Source organism: Brachyistius frenatus, unplaced genomic scaffold, assembly GCF_029030835.1.
Source record: "Brachyistius frenatus isolate BFR_SWC_R1_liver_20210118 unplaced genomic scaffold, ASM2903083v1 Contig_156, whole genome shotgun sequence".
Classification (NCBI taxonomy): Eukaryota; Metazoa; Chordata; class Actinopteri; family Embiotocidae; genus Brachyistius; species Brachyistius frenatus.
The window spans coordinates 397,910-425,000 of record NW_027210755.1 but is presented as its reverse complement, the minus strand read 5'-3'; the positions used below and the strand labels follow the sequence as shown (position 1 = coordinate 425,000).

The following is a 27,091-nucleotide window of genomic DNA, read 5'->3' as shown; positions in this document are numbered from 1 at the left end:
TCTGCAGGCTGGAGGCTGGGTTCCTTTTACAGTGTTGGGAAGTAACCTGTAACCAGTTACATTTGATAAGTTACGTAAAATAAATGTAATTGTAAACAGCTACTGAGCAATAATATGTAATTAGTTGTCAGTTCTATTTAAAATATTGGTGATTACAAAGGTTTTACATCCAAACGTATTCTGTTCAGTTAAAAGCTTATATGTAGAATATATTTATTTTTTGCTTTGCGTCTTTTCACTGCACAGGAAGGTCTTCTGTCCACTTCTGATTGCCTCTCTTGTTTGCATTTTTTTGTCTTGTCACCATCTTTTGTCTTCCATTCAAATCGATGTGCACTGCCATAAGCAACCACGCCAAGGTGGTCAGACAAGACAGAGTAATTTAAAAGAATTCATTCAGCAACCATTGTGAACAAACTATGAACAGTATGCAGCCTTTTTGACAGTTACATCATCCCTCGGCGCGGAGTCCACCGAGCAGCAACCAACAGTGACGTCACCAATTGGTTTGTGAACGGCAATAATGAAGTTTCGAGTTTGAATATTTGCGCCATCTTTTTAGTTCGGAGCGGTTTGGAGCCAGAAGTGACCATATTTGATGTTTCAGCGGCTCTGACTCCATCTGATTGGAAACCAGACGATATTACATCCTGCCCCCTGATACCTCTAACCTAACTGCACCACAGGCCTGTCAATCAAACAGACATGCTCCCCAAAAACACAGCTCTCTGAGATTTATTTTCTAATTAATGGATTATTTTCAGATGGACCGCTAGCTTTAGCTAACATCACCGAAATACCTGAGGAAAAAAGTGTATTGACTTCGAAACCTCTAGTGGCCCCTGGTGGTATGGCAGCTTAAGGCACTTCCACTATTATGTACAGTCTATGGAGTCTACCTGAATGTAGACTTGGTTTGAGGTCATCGGGACATTTCTCCTTTACTGTTTGACAGTAATCAGCGTTGAGTCCTATCGTGAGGTTTACACTGACTAATTCAAATTTATGTTTTAGGACTTTAAGATTTCAAAGCATTTATCCGGAAAAGTAACAAAATGTAATAATTTGCATTACTTTGAAGTAATTGAAATAGATACATCACTTATTACATTTTTACAACGGTAACTAGTAATATGTGGCGTATTGCATTTCAAAAGTCACCTTCCCAACACTGTGCATACGCTTCCATTGCTATACTGTACTGTACTCGGTTCATTCAACATTCGTCACAGCTTTATCAAAGTCACGGGGAACTCCGCTCGGGGTTTCATGCTTCTAAGAAAAGCCACTACAACCAATAGATGCCTTAAGCTTGTATATGTGATCATCCACATTATGTAAGCAGGTAAACTGAAACCAGGCCTGGTGTGTGTGTGTGTGTGTGTGTGTGTGTGTGTGTGTGTGTGTGTGTGTGTGTGTGTGTGTGTGTGTGTGTGTGTGTGTGTGTGTGTGTGTGTGTGTGTGTGTGTGTGTGAAAACAGCCGTCGTTGTTTCCAAGCATGTTCTGGAGCATTCTTTGAGAGAAATCAAAGCTAAATGCCATGAAATTGATTTTAGTCAGGCGACAGCACAACTGACTTTCCCAGTGCTGAGATGTTAGAGGAGCTTTGTCAACAGCACCAAGCTGTCACGGTGCTTCAGGAGACCTTTCCTTGTACAGAAGGTTACATAAAGCAGCATGTGTTTTCAAATCCTATTGGGATAATGATATGAAGAGAGGAAAACAAAAAAAATCCTTATTGTGCAATGACAACAAAGCGAGTTTATTTATGTTGCACCATTTAGACACAAGGCAATTCAAAATGCTTCACAGAGGCATAGAAACATAAAAATAGGACATTAAAATTGTATTTAAAAGACAATGAAAACATAAACAAAAGCAAAAAAGTATTAAGCGAGTATTTCATTTACGTGAAAAATGGAGAAAATAATAATATTTTAAACTTTGATTTAAGTGAGCTGACGGTTGTAACTGACCTCACGTATTCAGGAAGTTTGTTCCACAGGTGGGTAGAATAAAAACTGAAAGCTGCTCGGTTTGGATTCTGGGAACATCGACTGATCCGGTTCCAGATGACTTAATTAAGTAAATCAGACATGTATTTAAGTGCTTTAAAGACAAGCGATAGGATTTTGAAATCTATCCGTTGACACACAGGAGGATTGTGTAGTGATTTTCTCACCGGTGGATTGTGCTCCACTTTCCTGGTGTTTGCGAGTTTGGTGGCAGAATTATGGATGAGCTGCATCGGTCTGCTTCATTTTTTTACAAAGACTTATGAAGACACCGTTGCAGTAGAGCAGCGTGCTGGGAATAAACACATGAAGTTCTTCTGTGTCATTCTTGCGCTGCTTTTAATTTTGTAATTGTCTTTATATGGCCGTTTAAAATTTAGGTCAGAGTCAATAACTACAACAAGAACACCCCATTAACTGCTGTCAAAAAGCTTCAGGCCAATTCAAAGGGAAATGATCTCCCGGTTCACCAGCATCTCTTACATCGGCTTCCGACTCTCTAAGGTTCCTTGAATATTGTGTTTTTATACAGAGTGAGATTATAATTTTTTTTACCAAACACAACGACATTTGCAGATATGTAAAGAAAAATGGAACCGCAGTTTTGAGATTAAGAGGAACAAAATGTGAATCAGGGATAATTCAAGTTTTGCGATGAATCTTTGCAACCTGAGATTCCCGTACTGAACCTAATGTCATCCAAAACCTCAAGGCTGCCCTCTTTATGAATCCGGTGGAACAGAGGGCGCAGGACTTTGCCTTTAAGACCGATATTTTTAGGAGTGGGTGTGATGGCTCAGAGCCCTTTAAGAGCAGGGGATTAGGGTGATGCTGATGCTTAGTGTCTTGGCCTGGGTGCTTGTGTGTCTTGCTGCCTCTGCCTGTATGTCAGCTCCCTCTGTGTGGGGCCGGCCTTTTGGAGGCAGATTCACTTGCTGCATCTGGCTGATGTGCAGAGAGATTTCATGGTACACGGAGAAAGAGAGATGCTGGAATCAAAGAGATGGCGTGTGTGTGTGTGTGTGTGTGTGTGTGTGTGTGTGTGTGTGTGTGTGTGTGTGTGTGTGTGTGTGTGTGTGTGTGTGTGTGTGTGTGTGTGTGTGTGTGTTGCATGTGCAGCGAAGCTAACTGGAGCAGGGTGTCCAGGATGCATACACGCTTGACGGCCCGGCTGCAGCCTTTTGATACAAAACATTCAGCGTTAGCGTGTGTGTCTGCACGCATGTGCATGTGGGGAAATGATGCATCACTGACTGAACTTCAGCTGTCAAGAAATGTGTGCATTTGTGTGTATGTACGTGGACGAAAGTGGGACTGTGACTTGGATGACCAGTCTTATCACCTTCAAACTGTCAATGAGATGTAAATGCAAACACCCCAAAAAGGCATAGACGCGCTACACACACACACACACACACACACACACACACACACACACACACACACACACACACACACACACACACACACACACACACACACACACACACACACACACACACACACACACACACACACACATATATATATATGATATAGATATCATAGCTAGAAGAGACTGTGAAGTAACATTAGATCAAACAATGCCTGGATGTTTCCAGGTATCAATAACCCGCTGGTGTGTGTGTGTGTGTGTGTGTGTGTGTGTGTGTGTGTGTGTGTGTGTGTGTGTGTGTGTGTGTGTGTGTGTGTGTGTGTGTGTGTGTGTGTGTGTGTGTGTGTGTGTGTGTGGTGTGTGTGAGATTTAATGCTTACAGCATACATGGAAACAAATGTAATGGTCTTGTTCTTCTCTTGTATCTCTATGCTGTCCTTTTCTCTCTCTGCTCTCCTCTCACCCCAACCGGTCGAGGCAGATGTTCTCCACCTCTGAGCCTGGTTCAGTCGGAGGTTTCTTCCTGTTAAGAGGGAGTTTTTCCTTCCCTCTGTTGGAGGTTTTTCTCCCTTAAAGAGGAGTTTTTTCCCTCCTAGCTTATGTGGGAATTGTTGAATTGTTGGATTGTTGGATTGTTGGATTGTTGGTTTCTCTGTATAATATTGTAAAGTCTTGCTGTAAGGGCTTTAATGTGTTAAGTGCCATGAAATAACCTGTGTTGTGATTTGGCGCGATATAAATAAAGTTGAATTGAATTGTGCTGTGCACTGTGCAGCAATATTAAATGTGCTCAGCTAATCGTCTGACATCTTTTCTCCTCAGGTCTAGCTGGCCAATGCCGGGCCCGTCGTGGACATCTGGTGGCGGCAGTAGCAGCAGTAGTGTGTATGTGAGCGTGGTCCCCGGCGCCTAGCCCATGTCCAGCCCATAATGCCGTCGTCCACACGGAAAGGAGTGCCGAAGGACCCCGAGCTGGCCGACCTCTTCTTCAAAGATGACCCCGAGGACGTCTTCTGTGACCTGCACGAGATCGGACATGGCAGCTTTGGGGCCGTCTACTTTGTAAGAGCCAGTTTGCGATTTCGTGAACTTTTTCTTTCACAGGCCAGAAAGGTTCTTGAAGTCTAGACTTTAACCATTCAGCAAATGTCCACTGATGAACCCATTTCAAGTTTCTATCTTCTAGAATATGAGTGTACCGTTAGCGTTGATGGAGTTAGCGATGGAATTTATGAGACACTTTTAACCCTTATTATTATTATTATTAAACAAATACAGTGTAACTTCAATTTATTTAGTATTTCCCTACATATGTCTTTACTGATTCACTAATTTGTACATGCTGTAAATGTAGTCTGCTGCATGACAGCTCTTTGAATGCAATTAAGTGCAGACAGATCTCCTCTCAGCACTTTCTCTGTAGCCTTTCTTATTAATCTCATCATCACTAATTACTCATCAAGCCTTTGATTCTAAAGCTACATAGAGAGGAGGAAGAAAAGCACGCTGCATCCTCTCCTCTCCTCTCCTCTCCTCTCCTCTCCTCTCCTCTCCTCTCCTCTCCTCTCTCCTCTCCTCTCCTCTCCTCTCCTCTCCTCTCCTCTCCTCTCCTCTCCTCTCCTCTCCTCTGTCCTCCAGATGCAGGGCTGGCGGCACTAAGCCTCCTGTCTGCCTCATAAGACAGCTGTTCTCTTGGTATAGAAAAACAGAGAAGCTGTCGATGGAGGGGCAGGATTTTCTTGGCTGCCAGGGCTTTACTATCCCATGTCATCCACACACACACACACGCGCACACACACACACACACACACACACACACACACACACACACACACACACACACACACACACACACACACACACACACACACACACACACGCGCACACACTCAATACATCACTAGTAGCCCTGGTGCTCATGTCCATCTGGCTAACAAGCTCAAGTGTGTGTCTAAATCCTGCCCTGACGCCAGTGCTGTGCTCACTGACACACTTATGCTGTCTGCATTACAACTGGTACACCGCTAGCTGCTCACCAGAGCAGCTCTGGTAAAGTAGTCCGTAGCTTTTTGTTCCAGATGAAGGTACATTTAACAAATAGAGGATACATGTCTGAATATAACAAATAAAACATTATAATGACATTGATCATTAAGCGAGTATAATAGAAAATGTTAATAAATTGCAGCGTTGCCGTCAAAATAATGCTACTTTTGTCAGTGGAGATCTCATTACAGATGTTTTATTGCAGCTTCACATCAAATACCACTGTCCTTACTTACTTACTGCCTTGTCTTTAATGTGTTCAATTATTGTATCTTTAAAAGAATACAAATACAGTGGGGCAAAAAAGTATTTAGTCAGCCACCAATTGTGCAAGTTCTCCCACTTAAAAAGATGAGAGACGCCTGTAATTTTCATCATAGGTACACTTCAACTATGAGAGACAGAATGGGGGGAAAGAATCCAGGAAATCACATTGTAGGATTTTTAATGAATTAATTGGTAAATTCTTCTGTAAAATAAGTATTTGGTCACCTACAAACAAGCAAGATTTCTGGCTCTCACAGACCTGTAACTTCTTCTTTAAGAGGCTCCTCTGTCCTCCACTCGTTACTTGTATTAATGGCACCTGTTTGAACTTGTTATCAGTATAAAAGACACCTGTTCACAACCTCAAACAGTCACACTCCAAACTCCACTATGGCCAAGACCAAAGAGCTGTCAAAGGACACCAGAAACAAAATTGTAGACCTGCACCAGGCTGGGAAGACTGAATCTGCAATAGGTAAGCAGCTTGGTGTGAAGAAATCAACTGTGGGAGCAATTATTAGAAAATGGAAGACATACAAGACCACTGATAATCTCCCTCGATCTGGGGCTCCACGCAAGATCTCACCCCGTGGGGCCAAAATGATCACAAGAACGGTGAACAAAAATCCCAGAACCACACAGGGGGACCTAGTGAATGACCTGCAGAGAGCTGGGACCAAAGTAACAAAGGCTACCATCAGTAACACACTACGCCGCCAGGGACTCAAATCCTGCAGTGCTAGACGTGTCCCCCTGCTTAAGCCAGTACATGTCCAGGCCCGTCTGAAGTTTGCTAGAGAGCATTTGGATGATCCAGAAGAGGATTGGGAGAATGTCATATGGTCAGATGAAACCAAAATAGAACTTTTTGGTAAAAACTCAACTCGTCGTGTTTGGAGGAGAAAGAATGCCGAGTTGCATCCAAAGAACACCATACCTACTGTGAAGCATGGGGGTGGAAACATCATGCTTTGGGGCTGTTTTTCTGCAAGGGGACCAGGACGACTGATCCGTGCAAAGGAAAGAATGAATGGGGCCATGTATCGTGAGATTTTGAGTGAAAACCTCCTTCCATCAGCAAGGGCATTGAAGATGAAACGTGGCTGGGTCTTTCAGCACGACAATGATCCCAAACACACCGCCCGGGCAACGAAGGAGTGGCTTCGTAAGAAGCATTTCAAGGTCCTGGAGTGGCCTAGCCAGTCTCCAGATCTCAACCCCATAGAAAATCTGTGGAGGGAGTTGAAAGTCTGCGTTGCCCAGCGACAGCCCCAAAACATCACTGCTGTAGAGGAGATCTGCATGGAGGAATGGGCCAAAATACCAGCGACAGTGTGTGAAAAGCTTGTGAAGACTTACAGAAAACGTTTGACCTCTGTCATTGCCAACAAAGGGTATATAACAAAGTATTGAGATGAACTTTTGTTATTGACCAAATACTTATTTTCCACCATAATTTGCAAATGTATTCTTTAAAAATCAGACAATGTGATTTTCAGGAATTTTTTTTCTCATTTTGTCTCTTAGTTTAGGTATACCTATGATGAAAATTACAGGCCTCTCTCATCTTTTTAAGTGGGAGAACTTGTACAATTGGTGGCTGACTAAATACTTTTTTGCCCCACTGTATATAAAACGTTTATTTTTTATTTTCATTTTAACCTGAAAAAATATTCAGGGCAGGTCAAGTAGTTATTTCACTCATCAATAAACTCCTGTTTCCGGCTTCCATCTGACACGTCCCGATAACCGAAGACACTGTAGGCTGCAAATCACTCATTGCTACTTGTTAAGATTATTAAGATTATTGCTAATAATTAATAGCGACTCCGATGAGCATTTTAATATATATAAATCAGAGCTTCTCTAATCTGGATTTTAGCAGTTGGACAGTCAGAGGACATTTTAGTACGAAAATCTAAGTAAATGTGAAAGTTTCCTCCCATCCTCAGTGGAAACGATGCTCACTGTATGACAAAGGACAGAGCACCTGAAGACGCAGAATGAAACATGGGCAGAACATGCAAACATTTAAGAAGTAAATACCTACCGGTTCATTGCATGACAGAAGGGAAAGGGACAGCAGCTACTTCTGTAGAAACGTGCATATTCTCCAGGTTATTACAGGACAGGCATGCATAGTCAAATAAATGTAGACAATTGAATGCATGGGTAGTTTATGCATGTAAAGACTAATGAGGAACTCCATTATAGAGGAGAAGAAGGGGAAATCCCCTGCTGAGTATGCAAGAACATCACACACCACTATAATGTACGCTGAGTGAATTAGACAATTGGAATTGCTGATAACCTCCTCCCCCTTTCATCTGCAACGACAATTAGCCCGAATGGACTTCAATATTTTAGCGTTACATTATTTTTGTTTCCTTCTTTCTACAACCATCTAACAGAGCCGGCCACAGAGGGAACAGCTACTGTGCACGAACTGACAGGCAATCATAGGAATCAAATTAATCTGGAAAATAAAAGTCAAATGGGAATACTGCTGTTGCATGCTGTTGCTGTAATTCCATTTGGATCTCGACATGAAATTCCCATTCATTTATAAGTGGGATGACGCCGGGATAAGGGCTTAGGCTGAGCCGCTGCGTAGCCGTCCCATAGGCCAAACACCTCCGAGGTTAACACCACCGGTTTAATGTGGGCATGACAGCCAACCCTCAGAGTAGCCACAGATAAACCAGGCAGCACTAACCTGCAGGCTGCACCAATTTACATTGTTGAGTGCGGTGATCATTTTTCCATTTGTTTAGATTCTATTCAGACATCCGCTTCCTGCTGCTGTGGTGGATGCTACACTCGATGGGTGCATCGTGATGTTTTGTATTTATCATCCGATTCATCTGGTTCACCTCCCTTGAAGCTGTCCAGTGAAAACGCAAACCTTTTTAATTTAATTTACAATCTGTTAGCTGCTGTATCATTCTGCTGTAATAATACTGCACGTGATGATTTTATTCCTTCTGGCTCTTTATGATGTTTATGTGATGATCTTAATTTTAATGTCTAGTTAGCCTGCTTAATCCATCATCAAGATCAAAACGCACAGCAGTGGATTTACTTCTTGAAGCAGTATGTTGCCTCTTTATAGTGTGTTACTCCAACATGGCTTTAGTTTATAATTTATTGATTCCAAGTTCTTTTTATAGATCTGTATGGCTAGAGGACAAAAAAAAAAAAGAAAAAGCATGAAGTCCTGTGATATCTGGTGGAAGCTGTCTTTGCTTAACTTGCAAATACTTGCAATTCACCGAACTACAGCTTTCTGACTCCTGTTAGTTTACACCACGAGACGGTGTAACATCTCCACACCTGCGACTCTGTAGTTCTCGTTTCAGCTGTGGCATTTTCAGGCTCGTTTGTAGCTGGATGTAATTTGTTGCATCTTCAAACATGAATGAGGATAGTGACGGTGAGTTACTTGCAAAAGTTAGATTTTTGGTCGTGATGAAACGGCGAAAAATAAAACAAGAGGGTGGAGACATCGGCCCGTGGGTGCTTCAATGAAATACCAACGGGGCTTATTCGAATTTATGCCCCGAACTTACAGGAGATATCCCCTCTTTTGTCAGTTTTTCTCATCTTTTTCTGTTGTTTAGTGTCTTACGTCCTAAAACTGCCCACTGGTGATTTGACATGGCGGGCGACACCATCAGCTGGACGGACCAGTTCACACTGCTGCAACGTTTCTCTGCATCATTCTAAAGCAGTTTCATCTTGTTGTGAATCGCTTGTCTAAAGTTGGTTTTAGGGTCTTTTGTCTGACTTCATTTGAGAATAACAAGTTACTTTTTTCAGCCATGATGAAACCGTGAAAACAAGACGCCTCACACTGCTGCACATTTTCCCTGCAGCGCTCCTAAACAGTTTGATCTCGTAGTGAGTCTTTGCTCTCGCCTTTTCGTTTCAAGACTATAATAGACTGATCTCATCCATTTTCTCCTTCAGGCACGGAACTCCTACTCCAATGAGGTGGTGGCCATCAAGAAGATGTCCTACAATGGCAAGCAGACTACCGAAGTAAGAAGGACTATCACACACAGGAGCACGTGCACATGACTCATGCCATGTGAATGCAGTTTGCTGGTTTTGCCTCTGAACCACATCACAAAACAAAAGCTCAAGGTCCAGTGGGCTTTCGGTTTGGCCACGATCAGATGACATTTAGTTCTCTGACGTGGGAGTGGGAGCCATAGCTCGAAATGCAAAAGCAACATTACATCATTCTCACCGCTATTTGACACAAAGCTTGATGCTTGAATTTGTGAGATGCTCCATGTGGCGGTTAGTTAACTCTAAAGGAACAAAAATAATATGACGTGATATGATATGAATCATGAAAAATGATCACTAACCATCAGATGCAAAGCTTGAAACAAGCAAACGGCTAAAAATGTTTAGGAACCAGCGTATTTCAGGAGGCTTTATGTCATCACAGCTTACACTTCAGCTGAACTCCAGCCCTCATCTCAAACTTGATCCTTTTTATAAACCACTGACTGATGCTTTTTGTGGGAGGACTCCCACATGACATTGCCAGACTGTTGTCAACTAGCTGAGGCACAGAGCTAGCTTTTAATGTGTTTATTATTCATGTTGCTGCAGTGCCATCATAAGCTGTCAGTATACAATAGTAAGAGATGTATGAAAGCTGTGATCGCTCACTACAGCGAGGATTATTGCAATTAAAGTCGCAACAATGCCTCCTCGTGATATCGTGACTGTACCTGCAGTGTGTAACCATGTGTGTGTCTGAATGTGTTTCGGCAGAAGTGGCAGGACATCATTAAGGAAGTCAAGTTTTTGGGACAGCTGCGACACCCAAACACGATTGAGTACAAAGGCTGCTACTTGAAAGACAACACTGCCTGGGTTAGTGGATCCTTGTTCTTCTTCCCCTCTTTGTTTCAGTCTTTTTCTCTCCTCCTCTGATTGGTTTCCTCTTTGTCTTTATTTCTTTTCATGTCCCACTGGTTGTGTTTTCCCGCTGCCTTTTACTGTTTCTCTGTATACTGTGTGTTGTAATTAATACCACCATCTTCAGACTGTGATGAGTTTGGGGCAGAGAACAGCTTCACACGTTTTTATAAACCTGACCTGAAGCTTTGTGTTTAGGATATTTTCTGCTGGAGTGATTATTCTTCAGCTGTGAGTGTTTTCTGTTTCAGCTGGTGATGGAGTACTGCCTGGGCTCCGCATCAGATCTACTAGAGGGTAAGTATAATTATTCATGTTAAATGTGTGCAGGTAGTCGAACAATTAAGTAGAGTTGTTTCTTTATTGTCAGAATCAGAGTGTTCAGGCCTTTACACTCCCGGGTTGTGAAGAATAAACAATATAAAAATGCAAAAGACTTCATTCCAAATATTTAACATCGAAACTATTCACAGCAGCAGCGACGCCAATTTGAAATAGTTGTTCAAAAAAAAATTTGAAAAGCTTAACGTCAGGTCGTTCTTCAGAAAAATGATCAATTTAACATCATCCAGTGATGATCTTCCTCCTCCTCCTCCTCCTCCTCCTCCTCACTCGACAAAAGAAGAGATTTTGGTACATTAGCATACGCGTTGTGCCACTGCTGCATGCTAACTACCAACTCTACTACATCCAAGTGAACTATATCAACTACTTAATATCTTGACCGCTTGTTTGCGTGGCGATGCTGCTCCTTGAGATCATTGTCTTTGTCATTTTTCTTTCCTTTTTCATACGACACCGAGCTGCTACAGACACAAACAATCAACGCTGTCATTCGGAGCGGCGTGTGACGGCGAAGGTCGCTTTGTCGTCACCTAATATGCATTTTTGTGTGAAAGGACAAAAACAAACAGTTCAATAAAGATATATTGATGTGTGAATTAATGGCATGAAAAAAGTGAGGTTTAAAGATCTTTAATCTTGACATTTTTCCAGGATGTTGCTAAGAAGAAGAATTCTCAGTACCTCTTGTGAAACCAGAGTTCATTCCACTCGGCTTATTGTAGCAATGAAACTAACAAGATATAACATGTTACAGAGAGAGAGATGCTGGTCGGTGGATTGTTTTATCTTTGGGAAATAGTTTAGCTGTTTCTCCTTGTTTACAGTCTTCATGCTACGCTCAGCCAACGGCTGTAAAAGTTGTAACTCTTACCAAAAAAGCGTACTCCATGTAGTTGTTAAAAGTTCAGACTGTTCTTTAAAGATGGCTAGAAATCCGACCGGTGTGAGGTAGTGCTGATGTCAGGTGATCAGGGAGGTCGTCCTCTACTCAGGTGATTTTGCAGTGTTTGTATTCTCTGCTCAGTTGAAGAAACGCTTCAGTTTCAGTTGAACTTCACTTCTCTTGAGTTTTTGGTTCACATTGCTTCAATCTTTGTGAACTAAGACTCATAAAACGAACCCGTGGAAAAGTAGCTTTTAACTTTTGGCTGAGTTGTCTGCACTGAAAGCTGCTGTTCAGCCAACTGAGCCTGTCTGCAGCGCAGCAGCTGACTGTGAACTTCTGTCCTGGCGATTTGAATGTCTACCACACATGAGGAAGTGCTTGCTGTCAAATCTTTTTAAAACCCATAACTCATTTGGTTATTTCCGGTGGTTATTTGTTTGATTTTGTCAAGTGAAGCTCACGAAATGTTTGCTGTGACTGTGTGCTTTGATTCGATCTCTACAGTTGTGTTAGTACTGGAACAAGATGATACCCTGTAAATGTGGAATAACTGTGTTAGCCATGGCTTTGTGATCTGACTCCTCCATTTACAACCACTACATAGATGGAAATCAATAACTGTGTTACTTAGATTTCATGTCTAGCTTTACTACTTTTTGTAAGGACCAAAGACTATTTTCAATTTTTCAAAGCTTGAACCTTCTGAACTGTTCTTCCTAGAACGATCCCTGACCTGAAACTGCTGTGTTATTTTAAGCACCTATGTGTACTCACGGCTGACGTAGAGGACACAGTCATGACAGTTGGCCCTGATGATTTCTCAGTCGTAGTTCTGCTGTGACCTTTTAGCCTCGCCACATAGTCTGAGTGTTGTTGCAGCAGTCTGCTGAGAGCCAGCTTAGGAGCCCATGACTGTTTACATGTTACCCATATGGTACATGGCAGGGGAGGACTTTGCCTTTCCTACATATTGGTCCAATCTTTATGCCTCCATGTGGCCTGAGGCTTTATTTTTTTTGGTTTGTCGGTTTCATTCTTGTGACGGCGATATGCCACGACCAGGATGACCGGAATCTTTATAGAAATATCTCGGGAACACCTCGAGGGAATTTCTTCAAATTTGACTCCAATGTTCACGGAGTCCAGGATGAACAGATAAGATTTGGTGGTCAAAGGTCCCTGTGACCTCACTATAAATGGTAATTGTAACAAGTCTTGACTTTTTATATCCAAATCTCAACGGTCAATTTCACTGTGGCATCATCATGTTCTGCAAAATCCTTTCTGTTCATTATTCAGCTCCATAACGGAGGAACAGAAGGGAGAGATTGTGACTACATTTCACATTTGGCCGGACACTGAATTGGTGACACTAATCTTGGGTGTCCATCTTGAAACTGTGCTGATTGTACAGATCTTCTGTGCTGATGGGTTGAAGATGTGTGTGAAGCCTCCATCTCTTATGATTTATAGCTCATTCACATCCACATGTGAAGCATTGTCTCATGTCATGGCTTCAACTTTGTGTTCAATCAGAATCAACTTTATTGGCCAAGGATGTGAACACATACAATTCATTTGACTCTGTTTTTACTTTCTCACAGTAAAATAACAGACTAGTGCAGCAGACATACAACAACAACAACAACAACCAAGCTTAACAAAGTTAACTCAAATAAAAGTTATTTATTTATTGCTGTATGATAAATTACTTCCTTTTATTCAATTATTTCTAAATCTCCACTCTCCACATCTAATAAATGAGTTTGGACAAACATGGATATAAACTGCAACTTGACTGGTTGGCGTAGGCATAAAAGTGCAAGGCGGTAATTCTTATTTAATTACTAAAACTGTGATGTTTTAGTTGGCAGGGCCTTACAGAGTATTTATTCATTATGTAGGCCTTTGTATAGAATTGTTTTCTGTTTATTGTTATATCATTCAGGTCTTTAGAGGGCTCCTACTCATTTCCACTGTCCTCATTTCTCCCAAAGTTCACAAGAAACCGCTCCAAGAGATGGAAATTGCTGCCATTACCCACGGTGCCTTGTTAGGACTGGCTTACCTACATTCCCACAATATGATTCACAGGTGAGCAGTTAGTTTCCAGGTTTCAACCATTTCGCGACAGGAAAATGCACTAAAATGAGCAAAAATGTGATAAGAATAGTCACAACACTAATGTTGGTGCTTTATTGCAGTGTTTACTGATTAAGCTGTAAAAGCTCATCTCTGTACTTATGTTTGAATCATTCTTGAACATCACTTTTAGGAAGTAACAGCCCTCCTGCCTCACTGGCATCCACAGTAGTATCTTTTATGGCAGAAAAGATATGATTGACATCCAACAAGAGCATCAAACGAGTCCTTTTTACTGTTTCATCACTGTGTCATCACAGCTTTCACAGCAGAAAGCCATTAAAATGAACACAACGCCACACCACCAATGTGTCGAATGTGTCAAACCTGGAGGAAAAGAAAACCCTTATCTTCATTTGCAGACATGCATTACATTTATAGGAGACTAATCGGTGTCATATTTACCATTTTAGCTCTGCTGCATTATTTTACATCACATTTCGTTGATCTGTTACATATGCATAATGCAAAACCGATCCCTGGAACTGATGTTTTTTTCCTCTTGGCTGCTGCGTCTTCATCCTCTCTTCATGTGCTCCTCTCTCTATCCAGAGATGTGAAAGCTGGTAACATTCTGCTGACTGAGCTCGGTCAAGTCAAACTGGCCGACTTTGGCTCCGCCTCCATTGCCTCACCTGCCAACTCCTTTGTGGGGACACCTTACTGGTCAGTACACACCACAGAAGAAAACACAGGATGTAACGTTCTGAGAAGACCAACATGAACTGGAATGCATTTGTTGTTGATTTCAGTATTTCAATGTCTGCTGTCTTTTGCATGGAAATTATACAGTTTAGCTTGATTTACCCACTTTTGTGTTTGTTTTTGCTGTTTATTTACATTGTGTGCATCTTGCTTGTAGTGATTTTTGAGTTTTGATGCTTGTAAGTAACAGGAATCTTTGATAACACATAGTTGCGTAGTACTCTGGAGCCCTTTTCAGACATAAATGTTCTGCACTTGACTAGCGTTTGATCACCTTAGCGGTCTCAAAATTTGTGAACCACATGTAAACTGGCCAAAACATTTATGCCTGAATAAGCAAATGAGTCACAAACTGACCCTGAAATTTCTGACGATGAGATCCATGAGAAAGTGTTCACTGTGAGAGAAGTGTGCAACATGATACTCATCGATGCAGCCTGAGAGGACACCGTTCCTCCTTCATATTATCATTACAGCAACCCCTCTTTGCATACCTCTGTAACCTTCTGCCTAAATGACAAAAAGCAGCACGTAAACAGTCTGATGAGGCAAAAATGTTCCATATTCAGTGTCTGTAGAGGATTTAGATTTCTGTGTCACGACAGCCGACCTGTCTTGTATGGATTCAGACAGAAGCTGCTGCGAAGTACTCCGCTTTCTCTCTCAGAGAAATCATCAGCTCTACCTCACCCTCCCAAATATTCTCTCACACACTCTTAGCTGCTTTGAGGGTAAATGAAATCCTCACATAAACAGCTGGACTGGTAGTCACACACACACAAAAGTTGTCACATACCATGTTTATAGAAACACATACATTTCAAAAACGGAGCTGCTATCACAGCATACCAGAGTCTTTAAAAGCTCTGAGAAGCTTAGCAGATTATAACATTTTCATGGATTTTTCTCCCATACTTAGTAAAGTCTGTCTCTCTCTGTGTGTGTGTGTGTGTGTGTGTGTGTGTGTGTGTGTGTGTGTGTGTGTGTGTGTGTGTGTGTGTGTGTGTGTGTGTGTGCGTGCATCTCTGTGTCCTCAGGATGGCCCCAGAAGTGATCCTAGCCATGGATGAGGGTCAGTACGAGGGGAAAGTGGACATCTGGTCCCTGGGGATCACCTGTATTGAACTAGGTGAGCATACGCCCTCCCACTGGTCAAACAATGCGTTCATTTGGCCACACAATCACAAATTCAGCAGATGGAGTTGGTTAAAAATGACTCAGACACTATATATACATCTAAGATTGGTATGATATTATATATGACATTTTTGTAATCACCTTCTCCCTGAGGCTTCAAAAAAACAAATTCAAGGAAACATGGGAAAAGTGGAAAGTATCTTTCCCCAAAACGCCCTTCTTTTGTTTAAAAAAACATTTCCATATGTATGTGTAAAAGCACAAGTATGCATATATAAGAATATATGTATATAGTTTTACACATCAATATTGGTACAGTATTATATATATATATATATATTTTTCTTCCCTAAATAACACATTTACTGTTAATAGTTAAAAAGAGGGATCACTTTGATGATGGCTATGTAAAATTGATTTGTGATGGGATTCTAAATAAAGAATAAAAAAATAAAAAAAGATTCTGAAAAAGAAAAAGGACACAGACAAGACTTCTGCCTCCTTCAAGAAGCTGATCGGTTGCTTTAAAACCTGAGGAACCGAAACATCCCATCACATTTATTTATCTCTGACTCTCCCATCTTTTCTTATTTTAGCGGAGCGTAAACCCCCCTTGTTCAACATGAACGCCATGAGTGCCTTATATCACATCGCCCAAAACGACTCTCCCACACTGCAGTCCAATGAGTGGTGAGTTGAACACCCAATGTTTGCACCAAAATATTACCATTCACTTTTTTGTTGTGTTCTAGTTTCTTATATTGATCATTTTGATTTAAAAAAAAATGCTGCCCAATATATTTGATGATATTGTAATGGTACGTCAGATGAACCAAAAAAAAAATCATCCACGAACAAAATCCAGCGTAACAGCTGATACAATCCGCCCAGTCGACTGTGAATATTAAAGCCCAATCCGGTCTGGGTTTAGCCAGGGTAAAACATCCCCGTGTTAATCTGCATGACCTGTGATCCCTGCGACAGGCTTTGTGCAAGGTCACACTCTCTTATGTAATTACATGGGAAACCTCGGCCAAAGAAACACCCTGGAACTCCTCACACCATTTCTGCTGCGCTGCAAGGCTTAATTTAATGCATCTCAACACCAAAACAAAGCCGTGTGATTATTCCAGCAGTTAAAACTCACTTTTTGCTTTACTTACAATACTAACTAACATTTCCCTGCATACACAGATGAGGTGTTCTAAATGCAGTGGAGGAAAACATCTTGCTTTATGCATTATTTTATGCAGCACCATTGCTCAGGATTGTGAATGCTAATAGATTCTCTGGAGACTGTCCTTCCAGACATCAAAAGTAATTTAATTTAGGCCAGCAGGTTTCAAACAGCTCTTTGCCGTCTTTTTGCAGCACCATCCCAAACCACATTGTTAGGAAGAAGCAGTTTTCCAGTCCAAAAATCATCATTATAGACGTAGTACTTCATCATCACATACATGCTACCTCATTATATACATATGGCATCATTATTACACACATATTTCCTCAATATCCATTTTATCTCATTATAAATAAAAGAATATGACTTCATCATGATATACATATGACCTCATTATTATATACATAATCAGTTTCCCTTATTACACATATTACCTCCGCATTAATAAACATATTACATCATTATTATGTACATATTATTTAATCATTATATACGTATTACCTCATCATTACTTACCTATATGGTCAGTATTAGCGGGCACAAACTTAAGGGTTAAAGTGAAGGGAACCGAGGAATTTAGTTTGAGTTCATAAACTTGAGTGTAAAACATATTCAGCAGTTTTTATGAACAGAGAAGAAGGCGATCTAAATTGGCAAAAAAGACACTTTGAGGAATTTCGTGAAGCAACAGATATTCCACTGCTCCTCTGAGTTTCTACAACCTCAGCATGTGAGGTGTTTATTGGATTTCCTCCCTGTAATTTACCTTCATGTACTTGTGTCATGTGATCACTGCCACGGCATGAGGAGTGATGGATGTGACGCCCTGGGCATGCAGAGTCGTGCAGATGTTAGTTCCTCGAAGAGTGTTGCAAGAATCCGTCTCCTCCGCTGAGGAGCAGCAGTTTGCAGCGTTGCTGTTTTTACCTGCCTCAGAGCAGCTTAAAGGCATCTGTGGCCTCCCGAGTCTTCCGGCCAAGTTCGCAACTATAAAGCAATGTTCATTTTTTTACGCCTTAAAGAAGTGTTGCGAGCAGGTCATCAAGAAACACGAGGTGAGAGGGGTCTTTTAAGATCACGGCCTGTGACCGTGCACGCCCGTTGTAAAATTAGCATTGATTTCTAGCATCGTGCTGAGGCGAGTGATTGTGTGGGACAGCGCAGGGTTGTGGTATTTTTGGAGGAGCTCCAGCGGCCCGAGGCGTTAGCAACATCCCGCCAGATGAGACGAGTAGAGACATGCGCTCCACAGCGTTCAGCACACAGAGACATGGCAACGCTCTCCACACATTGCCGTCGTGTACGAGTACACTCGTGGACCTGTGATCACCCCGGACAGAGGAGAGGTAGCGGTGAGGTGCAGTGAGCTGGCAGATAGGTGCTGAGCTTTTTGCACTTTTAATCACCCTTCAGTGACCCTGAATTCATATTCATTTTATTAAAACAGCATCCCAGGCGACTTCATCTTAACGAGCCATAGCAGCAACCCAAACACGTGCTGTTACGTTTACCATACACTATCCTGAGCATATTTTTAGATCAGCTCCAGTGGCCTATATTTTCATTGCTCCACATATTTACATAATCCATATATGGTTCATATTTGGGGCTGCACTAAGAGATTACATAGGATTGTTCTGGTTTAAGTTACTGATGTGACAAGCAGCACAACAGAAGAGAATTCTCCTCCTCACACATTAAGCATTAATTGACAATAAGTACAATAAATAATGAAGGAAACCTATTCTTAGATTGTGACAGCGAGTCTTGCTTAAGTTTTTTTTTTTTTATTTTTTATTTAAATATGTTTGAGCGAGAAGGGGGATAATTGACCTGCATCCCACTGTCCTCTTTACCCAGGTCTGACCCCTTCCGGAGCTTTGTTGACTACTGCCTACTGAAAATTCCTCAGGACAGACCCTCGTCAGGGGAGCTGCTACGAGTGAGTGGGCTTCCTCTGTAATCCTTCCAGCTGTGACCTCACTTCCTGTCTCAGTATGTCCCTGAGCCACAGGGATGAGTCACTCTCCTCCACCCACGGCTCCCTAATACGCAAGCACACACACAGTGTCTTCTTCAAGCACAGAATCAGACTCCCCGCTGAGAATCGCTTGTTCTTTTATGTATTTTATTTTTTATTTTTTTGTCATAGCTCTACATCCTCTGCCGCAGCTTGTAGTCACGGTTTCTAAGAGCTCCACGGAGCTCCTGTATGTTTGCTGCTGACATATTTCTCTGATTAGGGTCCAGCTGATACAGATTTTAAAATTCTCTCAATTATATAGGCAGTTTTTCCCAGTCTTTTTTTTTTTATTATTATTTGTTTTTACATGCCAGAACATTTTTAGAAATGGAGGCATTCAAGAGTTATTTTTGACAAATTGGAAAATTCAAATTCTTTGTGTTTTGGGGGCATTTTATGCTTTTATTGATAGTTGAATGACAGTTGAGATGACAGGACATGAGGAGACAGAGACAATTTTAAAGAAAGAAAGTCATGTCCTGAATCGGAGACATTGTATTTCATGGTTGGTGCCAACCCACGAGGCTTTCAGGGTGCGCTATTTTTTTCCTTTTTACACAAGTTTTGAGGTTAAGAAAGAAAGAATGAAGAAAGGAGGAAAGGAAGGAACGACGGAGGGAAAGTAAAAAAGAAAGTATTTTTAACCGGTTTAAATGTCATAAAAGTAGAAGCACTGCAAGTGAACTATAGAAAAAAAAAAGTCAAGTCCTGAGAAGTAGAGCTTAAATAAACTTAAAGTAGAACATTTTAGTTCAAGTTCAAGTCTAGAATAACCTTTCAAGCTAAATGCCAAAATAATGTTGATATATGCTCCTAATGTCAAACAAAGGCAAAATGATGCTATAAATCTAAATTTGATGAACTGCAGCTGCAAGTAAATCTTCATCATGACAGACGGTCTTTAGCCATCCTGCTGGTTGACACCCCGTACTGACATATAACCCAGAAACACAATGAACATCCATGGTGATAATCCACGTGTGTTCATTCAGTTTCCCTGTGATTGAGGAGTACATCTTTTTGTTCGTGTGACCATCAGGTAATTCTCTTGGCACATGTGGAGTTTTATGTCCGTGGTGGTCATTATCAACAGGACTTTTCACACTTGCTTCACTTCAGGGAGGAGGAGGGGAGCTGTTAAATAAGGGGCTCTGGACTGTTGTCTGGATGGGATCGAGGTCTTGACTGGAAGTCAGTCTTCCCAACACCCCTGACCCAAATCCTGGCTGAAAAAAACCCATTAAAGCGGGATAAGTACCAAACAGACTTTGGATCAGTATCGAAGGGCCTGCTTTATATTGAGGGGCTTGGGGGGGTGGGGGTGTTAGTTTATGATTAATACCCCACTTTCTCATCTCAGACACACGCGCACACACACAAATTCACTTTTCCTTTCAGCGCTCACACACACACACACACACACACACACACACACACACACACACACACACACACACACACACACACACACACACACACACACACACACACACACACACACACCCCTCCAAGCTCTTTAAAGGGAAAATCAGGTCACTAATCTGTGGGCCTTCAGCTATCAGTGTTCTGGCTTCAGGTTAAAAGCTCTCTCGCCTTGTCATTCAGAATACTATTAAATCTATAAATAATGAAATAATAACCACTCAATGATCTTCTCCCATAAGTACCCATCGTTTAAGAAAAAATACTCTGTTGAACGGTTAAAAACAGCTCTGAGTGTTGTTTGGCTCCGGGTCTATTTTTTAATCCTATAAATTAACTAGCTAACAACAACGATCTCCCACAGACCAGCAGGATGTGTTCAAATGGATTTATTTTTTTTGTCTAACAGCCCAAAATCTGAACATAATTCAATATTTACCCGTATGAACCAGAGTAGTAGCAAATTCTCCCATTTTAGCAGCTGGAACCAGTGAATGTTTGATATTTTTCCTTGACAAATGACCTGTAATCATTCATTTGTTATCAATGTTTATTGGAGATACATTTTCAGTCCATTTATCAGTCTATATTAAAGCTATCTGCAGGGTTAATATGTAGCTAGCAGCTGGTTAGCTTTGCGTTGCTAGCCTGCATTATTCCAAAGTTTAAATATATTTAAAGCGTGTGCAAAACATATTTTTCACTTTGAAACTACAAAAAAGATGCAATGTAAGATGGTGATTAGTACGTTTTAGAGGGACTGACAGGCCGATTTTGACAGGTGAGATGTCTCTCCTGGTTTCCTGTCTTTATGTTAAGCTAAACTAATCAGCATTCTTGCAGAAAGATGTAAGAGTGGTAGAAATATTCTCATCTAACTCTTAGCAAAAAAGCAAAAACTAAAATGTTCCTACAATGTAGTAGTGTTCCTTTAATACTTCAGGCATGTTATGCTCGTTCTCTGGAGACCGTAACTGCTAACATAGGAACTAAAGCGAGAAAAGTTAATAACAGTATGTTGCTAAAATGCATTTAACATCACAAATTGATGACACCTAACAGAGTAAACCTCCTCCGGTGGATCAGTGCTTCTGGCAGAAGAGGCTACACACTGGGCAGAGACAGGAGGTGCTGTAGAAACGCTGTCACCTCTTCGTAACACTGACCTCATAATGAGAAGGCATCCTGGAGAAACGTTCTCGCTGGTTGAGTGCTCGGAGGCGGCCAACCGCCCACGTCCTGGTGTAAGTCCGTCAGAAAACGGGACAAATCATCTCATGTCTATTTTCAGAGTGTGATGTCATTCCCCAGTGTCCTGACTAACCCATTACACCAGCATCTGTCACATGGAGAGGAAGGTGTTCAGAGTGAGAGTGGGGGCTAAAAATAGACTTAAAAATACATTTCTCTCATTTTTTTCATACGGTATATATATATTTTAGTCGTGTGCCCTTTGGTTGCATACATTTCAGCCATTTAAGCACTCAATATTTTATGAATGAGAGTGACTAGGAGGAGGTGTGAATGTGTGTAGTGGGTGGAGGTGCTGGGGAGAAAAATCTCTTACATTTTTTGTTTGGACTTGTTTTATTTTTTTTCTAGATGTCAATGCAGTCAAATGGAAAAAAACCGGGAAAAAAAAAACCCACTCAACTTCCTATCCTCGCCCCGGCCCTACCAGCCCTACCCACACACTCTGACCTGCTGGTTATGTAATGCAAAGTTTAATTACATAAATGCATAATGGCCCAACCTCCACCAAATCACACCTCCATTAAATTACAGAAGTTCCTTCCACTAAAACTGGTCCGTTACAGGAGAAATATGACCTACATGAATTTCACAGATCAGTAAATTGTCGAAAAATATCCTTCAATAATCATGTTTATATAAACAAATTGTGACCTTTAGTGTATTTTTTTTTTTTTTTTTTTTATCTTTAAGGGATTTAACTTCTTGGCTTTTGGAATTTGATTCTTTTACTAAGAAACTAGGTCCTGTTTACTTTATGGCCCACTGATACTTTTATTGAATCATGAATCTTCTCTTAAATAATTTTTTTCCCCCCAGACATGTTCATGTTTAAAGATCTTCAGATTCAAAGAGTAAAAATCTCTCAATTAATTATCAGCATATAACTCAGTGGCTGTTTTTGTGTCTTGATGTGATTGAACTGATGTTGTCTTTAACTCGGTGCCGACACAAGCACATTTTAATACATTATTTACAGATAATGAAAAGGATTAAGAGTGTTTATGAAAATCAATTTTATGGACAATCTTGCTCAGATCCCATGTAATGAGTTCACTGGAGGATGTGGAGTGCAAGGACTGTCAGGATGTGCTCAGCAACCTACAGGCGCCCTCTAGTGATCGGCACTGTTGTGGTGCTCATTGAAATACAACGAATGAGGATAGATGAGGACAATAAAGTTCAAAAGTCTAAAACAGGAAAACAATTCAAGACCTTTAAAGAAATAAATGCGCCACCTACAAGCTTTAAAGTCATGTAGTTATTAGTAGATAAACTTGTATCATTTAAATGTCCTACTTCATTGCAACACTGCTTGTTGCCCAAATAAACGTTTTTTGTTTGCTAGTAATCTTTTACCTAATGGATAGAATCAATTTAAATCATAACGTGTAGTCTGTAACAAATACTTCCAGGTTCAAAGTCTAAAACACAAAATAGATAAAGGAGTAAACTTAATTATACTTAAATTACACTTAAATAGCCCATTTCCAAATTGTTATTAAACCATTTTGGGGGGAAAAAATAGCTTGATCTGAAATTAAACATTCAAAATGTTTAAATCGAAAGGTATAAAGGAAAAAGTTCAAATGTAACCAAAATATATCATTTCAAAATCCAGTTTTTTCTTCCCTCATGTCAAAGTAACTTCTGACCAAACAAACTGACGAACTCACGGTCTCCCTCTTTTTCTTCGTCCAGCATGACTTTGTGCGTCGGGAACGCTCGCCGCGTATTCTCCTCGACCTCATCCAGAGGACCAAGGATGCAGTGCGAGAGCTGGACAACCTGCAGTACCGCAAGATGAAAAAGATCCTGTACCAGGAGAAACACAACGGGCCCATGGGAGAGAGCCAGGAGGAGGAGGAGAGGGAGAGGGAGAGAGACCAGGAGGAGGAGGAGGAGGAGGGAGAGAGAGGGAAAGAAACAAATATTTAAATTCTGACTTTCACCTCAAGGAGAAGTCTGTCGTTATTTTTTTATTTGTTTATGGGTTTTGCATAAAATCACTTTCAGCTCCATTTGTAATCACATTGGGGAACGTTTTTTAGAAAACCCTCCTCAGTGTGTTCACTGTATAATCACAGGAAACAATAGCAGAAACAATAATAGAGTCAGCTGAGATAATAGTTGAGACACAGGTGAATAATAGTCAGCTGAAGAGGGTCAGGCAAGCACAGCCTAATGAGCCCTTCATGATCTGTTGAAATGTTTGGCCACCGAAATATCAGAAAATACTGAAAAATCTCCATCATCACTTCCTAGAATGCAAACTGACATCCTTAAATTCCAGGAAACCACATCTCAGTTTGTGGTGGTTCCCAAAATAATATGTCAGATAGATAGACAGATAGACAGACAGACATACAGACATACAGACATTCTGTTTACATTCCTTACTGTAATTTAGCACTTGAGTTTCTCAGCAGTGAGGGACTTTTCCTCTTTACTCCAGTCAACATGTATCTCTGTCTCTGTCTTCAGTCCAGCAGAGTATCTCAGACAAAGACGGGGGACAGGATATTTGATCTGAAGTGATGTCAAAGAAACCCAAAAAGGGCAGTTACGTCCCAAAGAGGGAGAAACCAGACACGGACCTTTTGTCCAAAGCGTCCTTGTGAACTGACTCCGTTCTAATAAAGTACAGTTAATAGCTGATCACAGCAGTCCACACACAGGAGTCTTTCTCCTGCTGAGGCTGAGATAAAATGTCCCTCTGCTGACCTGCCTGGCCCAAGGTAAAATGAACAGGTCGCAGCAGCACTAGTGTCATCCTACACCACGTGATGCAATTCAGAGCAGCCACCAGACCTCGTTGCAACAAGACACCACTGAGACCTTGACTGAGGAAACCTGCTGTCCCAAACCTCCTTCTCTGGATTCAAGTGGACAGATTGGTTAAACACCCGTTCATATAACCAGGCTGGTGCTGAACTGACTTTATCTATCATGTACACACTCAAATCTAAAGACAAGACTCAGTCCAACCAATGACCCTTAACATAAGAACTGACACAGGTGAATGATACAAACACACACAGACACACACACACACAGCTTAACAATTAGAGGTTAATAGGCAATTTACCACGACTTTGACTCTAATGCGATCTAGAGGGCATCAGTTATTTCCCCCGCCTTTAATTTACAATTTGGAGATGCCTGCTTATAATTTGGTGGAGGACATGGCACTCTGTGTGTGTTTATTTTGTCTGCATGACTTTTGAATGTTCATTTGTGCGCTTGCAGGACAGCGAGGCAGCTAGCTGTAAGATGAACAGCCTGGGCAGCAACCACTCCATCCCCAGCACCTCGGTCAGCACCGGTAGCCAGAGCAGCAGCGTGAACAGCATGCAGGAGGTGCTGGATGACAGCTGCTCCGACATGACCATGATGCACCCCCAGGACTACAGCAGCACCCTGGACTCCTCCCCGCACACCAAGAAGGTAAAGGTCAGGGGTGAAGACGGGATGGTATTAAGAGCTGGGTAGCAGAATCACACGATACCAAACCAGAGCGGGAAACTTGAAGTTACTGCGAGCAGTTCTTAGTGGTTCCCAAAATCTCTTGTCTGATGAAATGAGCAAAAGTACCCCATCATTCAACACAACCTTTCATCTTCCAAATGAGTTCATCTGGATGTGTTTTAATTTGGCCATAATTTGATTAATCAACATTATTAAAGTGGACTATCTTACAATTATTTTCACAAAAATGTCTCGGTGTGAGTCATTGATTTCCACACTTCAATATTAAAGATTTATCGTGGCAAAATAAAGAAAAGTATCTCATGTTTAAAGTCCCAATTCACCACGAAAGTCAAATCAGTTGTTCAATCACAATAAGCTGATCTCGCCACCAAAATCCACTGATTCCCAGTTGGGATTTGAGATGTCATGCTAATAGAGAGACAGACAAATAGATGAGCGCCAGCACAAGTCGCCCCAGCTCCAACCTCCAGGTCTGGAAAATAAAGCCAGCGCTGAAGTGCCAAAAATACACTCGCTCCAAAAGCAAATTAATCATAGACTGTATATAAAAGCACACAGAGCTACCAGGTTTGGAAAGTAAGGCCAATACGCAAGTGCCTGAAACTTCAGTACTACGGAGGGCCGCTTGGTGTTGGCTCCAAAAAGGCTCCGGCTCCATATCAATACATTTTTTTCCCCTAAGTTATAATGTTGTCATTTGCTAAAGTCTCTCTTTCTTATTAGTTTTCTATTGGTGCATCTGAAAATAATTCCATCATTAATTAGATATTAGGCCCCAAAAATCTGCATGTTTCCATACCCGACAGTGTGAACCCACTGATGCTCTCAAAATAGTGAGTGTTGGTACGTAAGTACGCCATTTTGAACACAGTAGCTAAGCTTCAAAACTGCTCTTCAGGAAACCTTTGTGTGACGTCACGGCAGCTGCGTCCATGTTAAACTCTATGTTCGCTCTGCTGTGGAGCTAAACCCTGATGAAGGACTACTTTTCCAATAATTGATTGAATCATTTGATCTAATAGTTCTCTTGGAGTAGCACACTTTTCCCAGAATGCCATGCATGAAATGTAAGTTCATAATACATACAAAGGCAGCAAGCATGATGTGAGTAGTACAATCACTTCCTTTCTGAGATAGCAAATGTGCACTTCACAAATGGAAAGGAAACACGGCTCCGTGCACACATCCTCTGGATGCGCTTACTGTTTTCAAGTGTGTGTGTGTGTGTGTGTGTGTGTGTGTGTGTGTGTGTGTGTGTGTGTGCCCCCCCCCCCCCCGAAACCATGGAAACCATTGACACAGTCCTCCATGTTTGCAGATTGCTTCAAGTTCATCACTGACACCGTTCACACTGAGAACAGTGGCTGTGTACACATGTCAACAAGCAGCGCACACACTCCTCGTAAACTCCCCACTCACATCTGTCATCCTGCACACACACACACGCGCGCACACACACACACACACACACACACACACACACACACACACACACACACACACACACACACAGATCAACACAATGCTTGACATTCTCATAGAAGATCTCATTCGACTTAAAAATGTGTGAAGAGAGGGCTGTCACTTCTCTGTCATTCTCTTTCTTCATGTGCTCTTTGTGTTTCGACTGCATGAATGTGGTTGTCACTTCATGAGCAGACAGCCAATGTGCTGTTTCAAGTTGGAGGGCTGAGCTGAGAACAACTGAAAGAGACACGCATTGTTTTCAGATGCTGATGAAGTTCCCTCTTCACATGAATCGACTCTTTGGTCCCACAGCTCCGAAAAAAATGTTCAGTCACTTTTTAATGGGGGGGGGGGGGGGTTTGAGTGTTGACGTTTCATCATGTTTTGCGAGGTTCCAGT

At 41.5% G+C, this 27,091-nt stretch overlaps 2 protein-coding genes across 2 annotated transcripts in view; one reads left to right on the top strand and one right to left on the bottom strand.

Annotated features, from left to right (window-relative positions):
- taok3a (TAO kinase 3a) overlaps positions 1-27,091 on the top strand; it is a 76,311-nt gene that overhangs the window by 33,746 nt on the left and 15,474 nt on the right. Inside the window, exons 3-13 of the mRNA XM_069716358.1 lie at positions 4,214-4,453; positions 9,674-9,745; positions 10,496-10,597; positions 10,894-10,939; positions 13,871-13,967; positions 14,568-14,681; positions 15,758-15,849; positions 16,454-16,547; positions 18,898-18,979; positions 23,435-23,616; positions 24,994-25,180. Coding sequence (XP_069572459.1) covers positions 4,322-4,453; positions 9,674-9,745; positions 10,496-10,597; positions 10,894-10,939; positions 13,871-13,967; positions 14,568-14,681; positions 15,758-15,849; positions 16,454-16,547; positions 18,898-18,979; positions 23,435-23,616; positions 24,994-25,180 — 1,200 coding nt within the window. The 5' untranslated portion in view covers positions 4,214-4,321. The remainder of the gene's footprint in view (positions 1-4,213; positions 4,454-9,673; positions 9,746-10,495; positions 10,598-10,893; positions 10,940-13,870; positions 13,968-14,567; positions 14,682-15,757; positions 15,850-16,453; positions 16,548-18,897; positions 18,980-23,434; positions 23,617-24,993; positions 25,181-27,091) is intronic.
- The window catches only part of srrm4 (serine/arginine repetitive matrix 4), a 259,782-nt gene that overhangs the window by 231,419 nt on the left and 1,272 nt on the right, over positions 1-27,091 (bottom strand). The gene's annotated exons all lie outside the window — the stretch shown is intronic.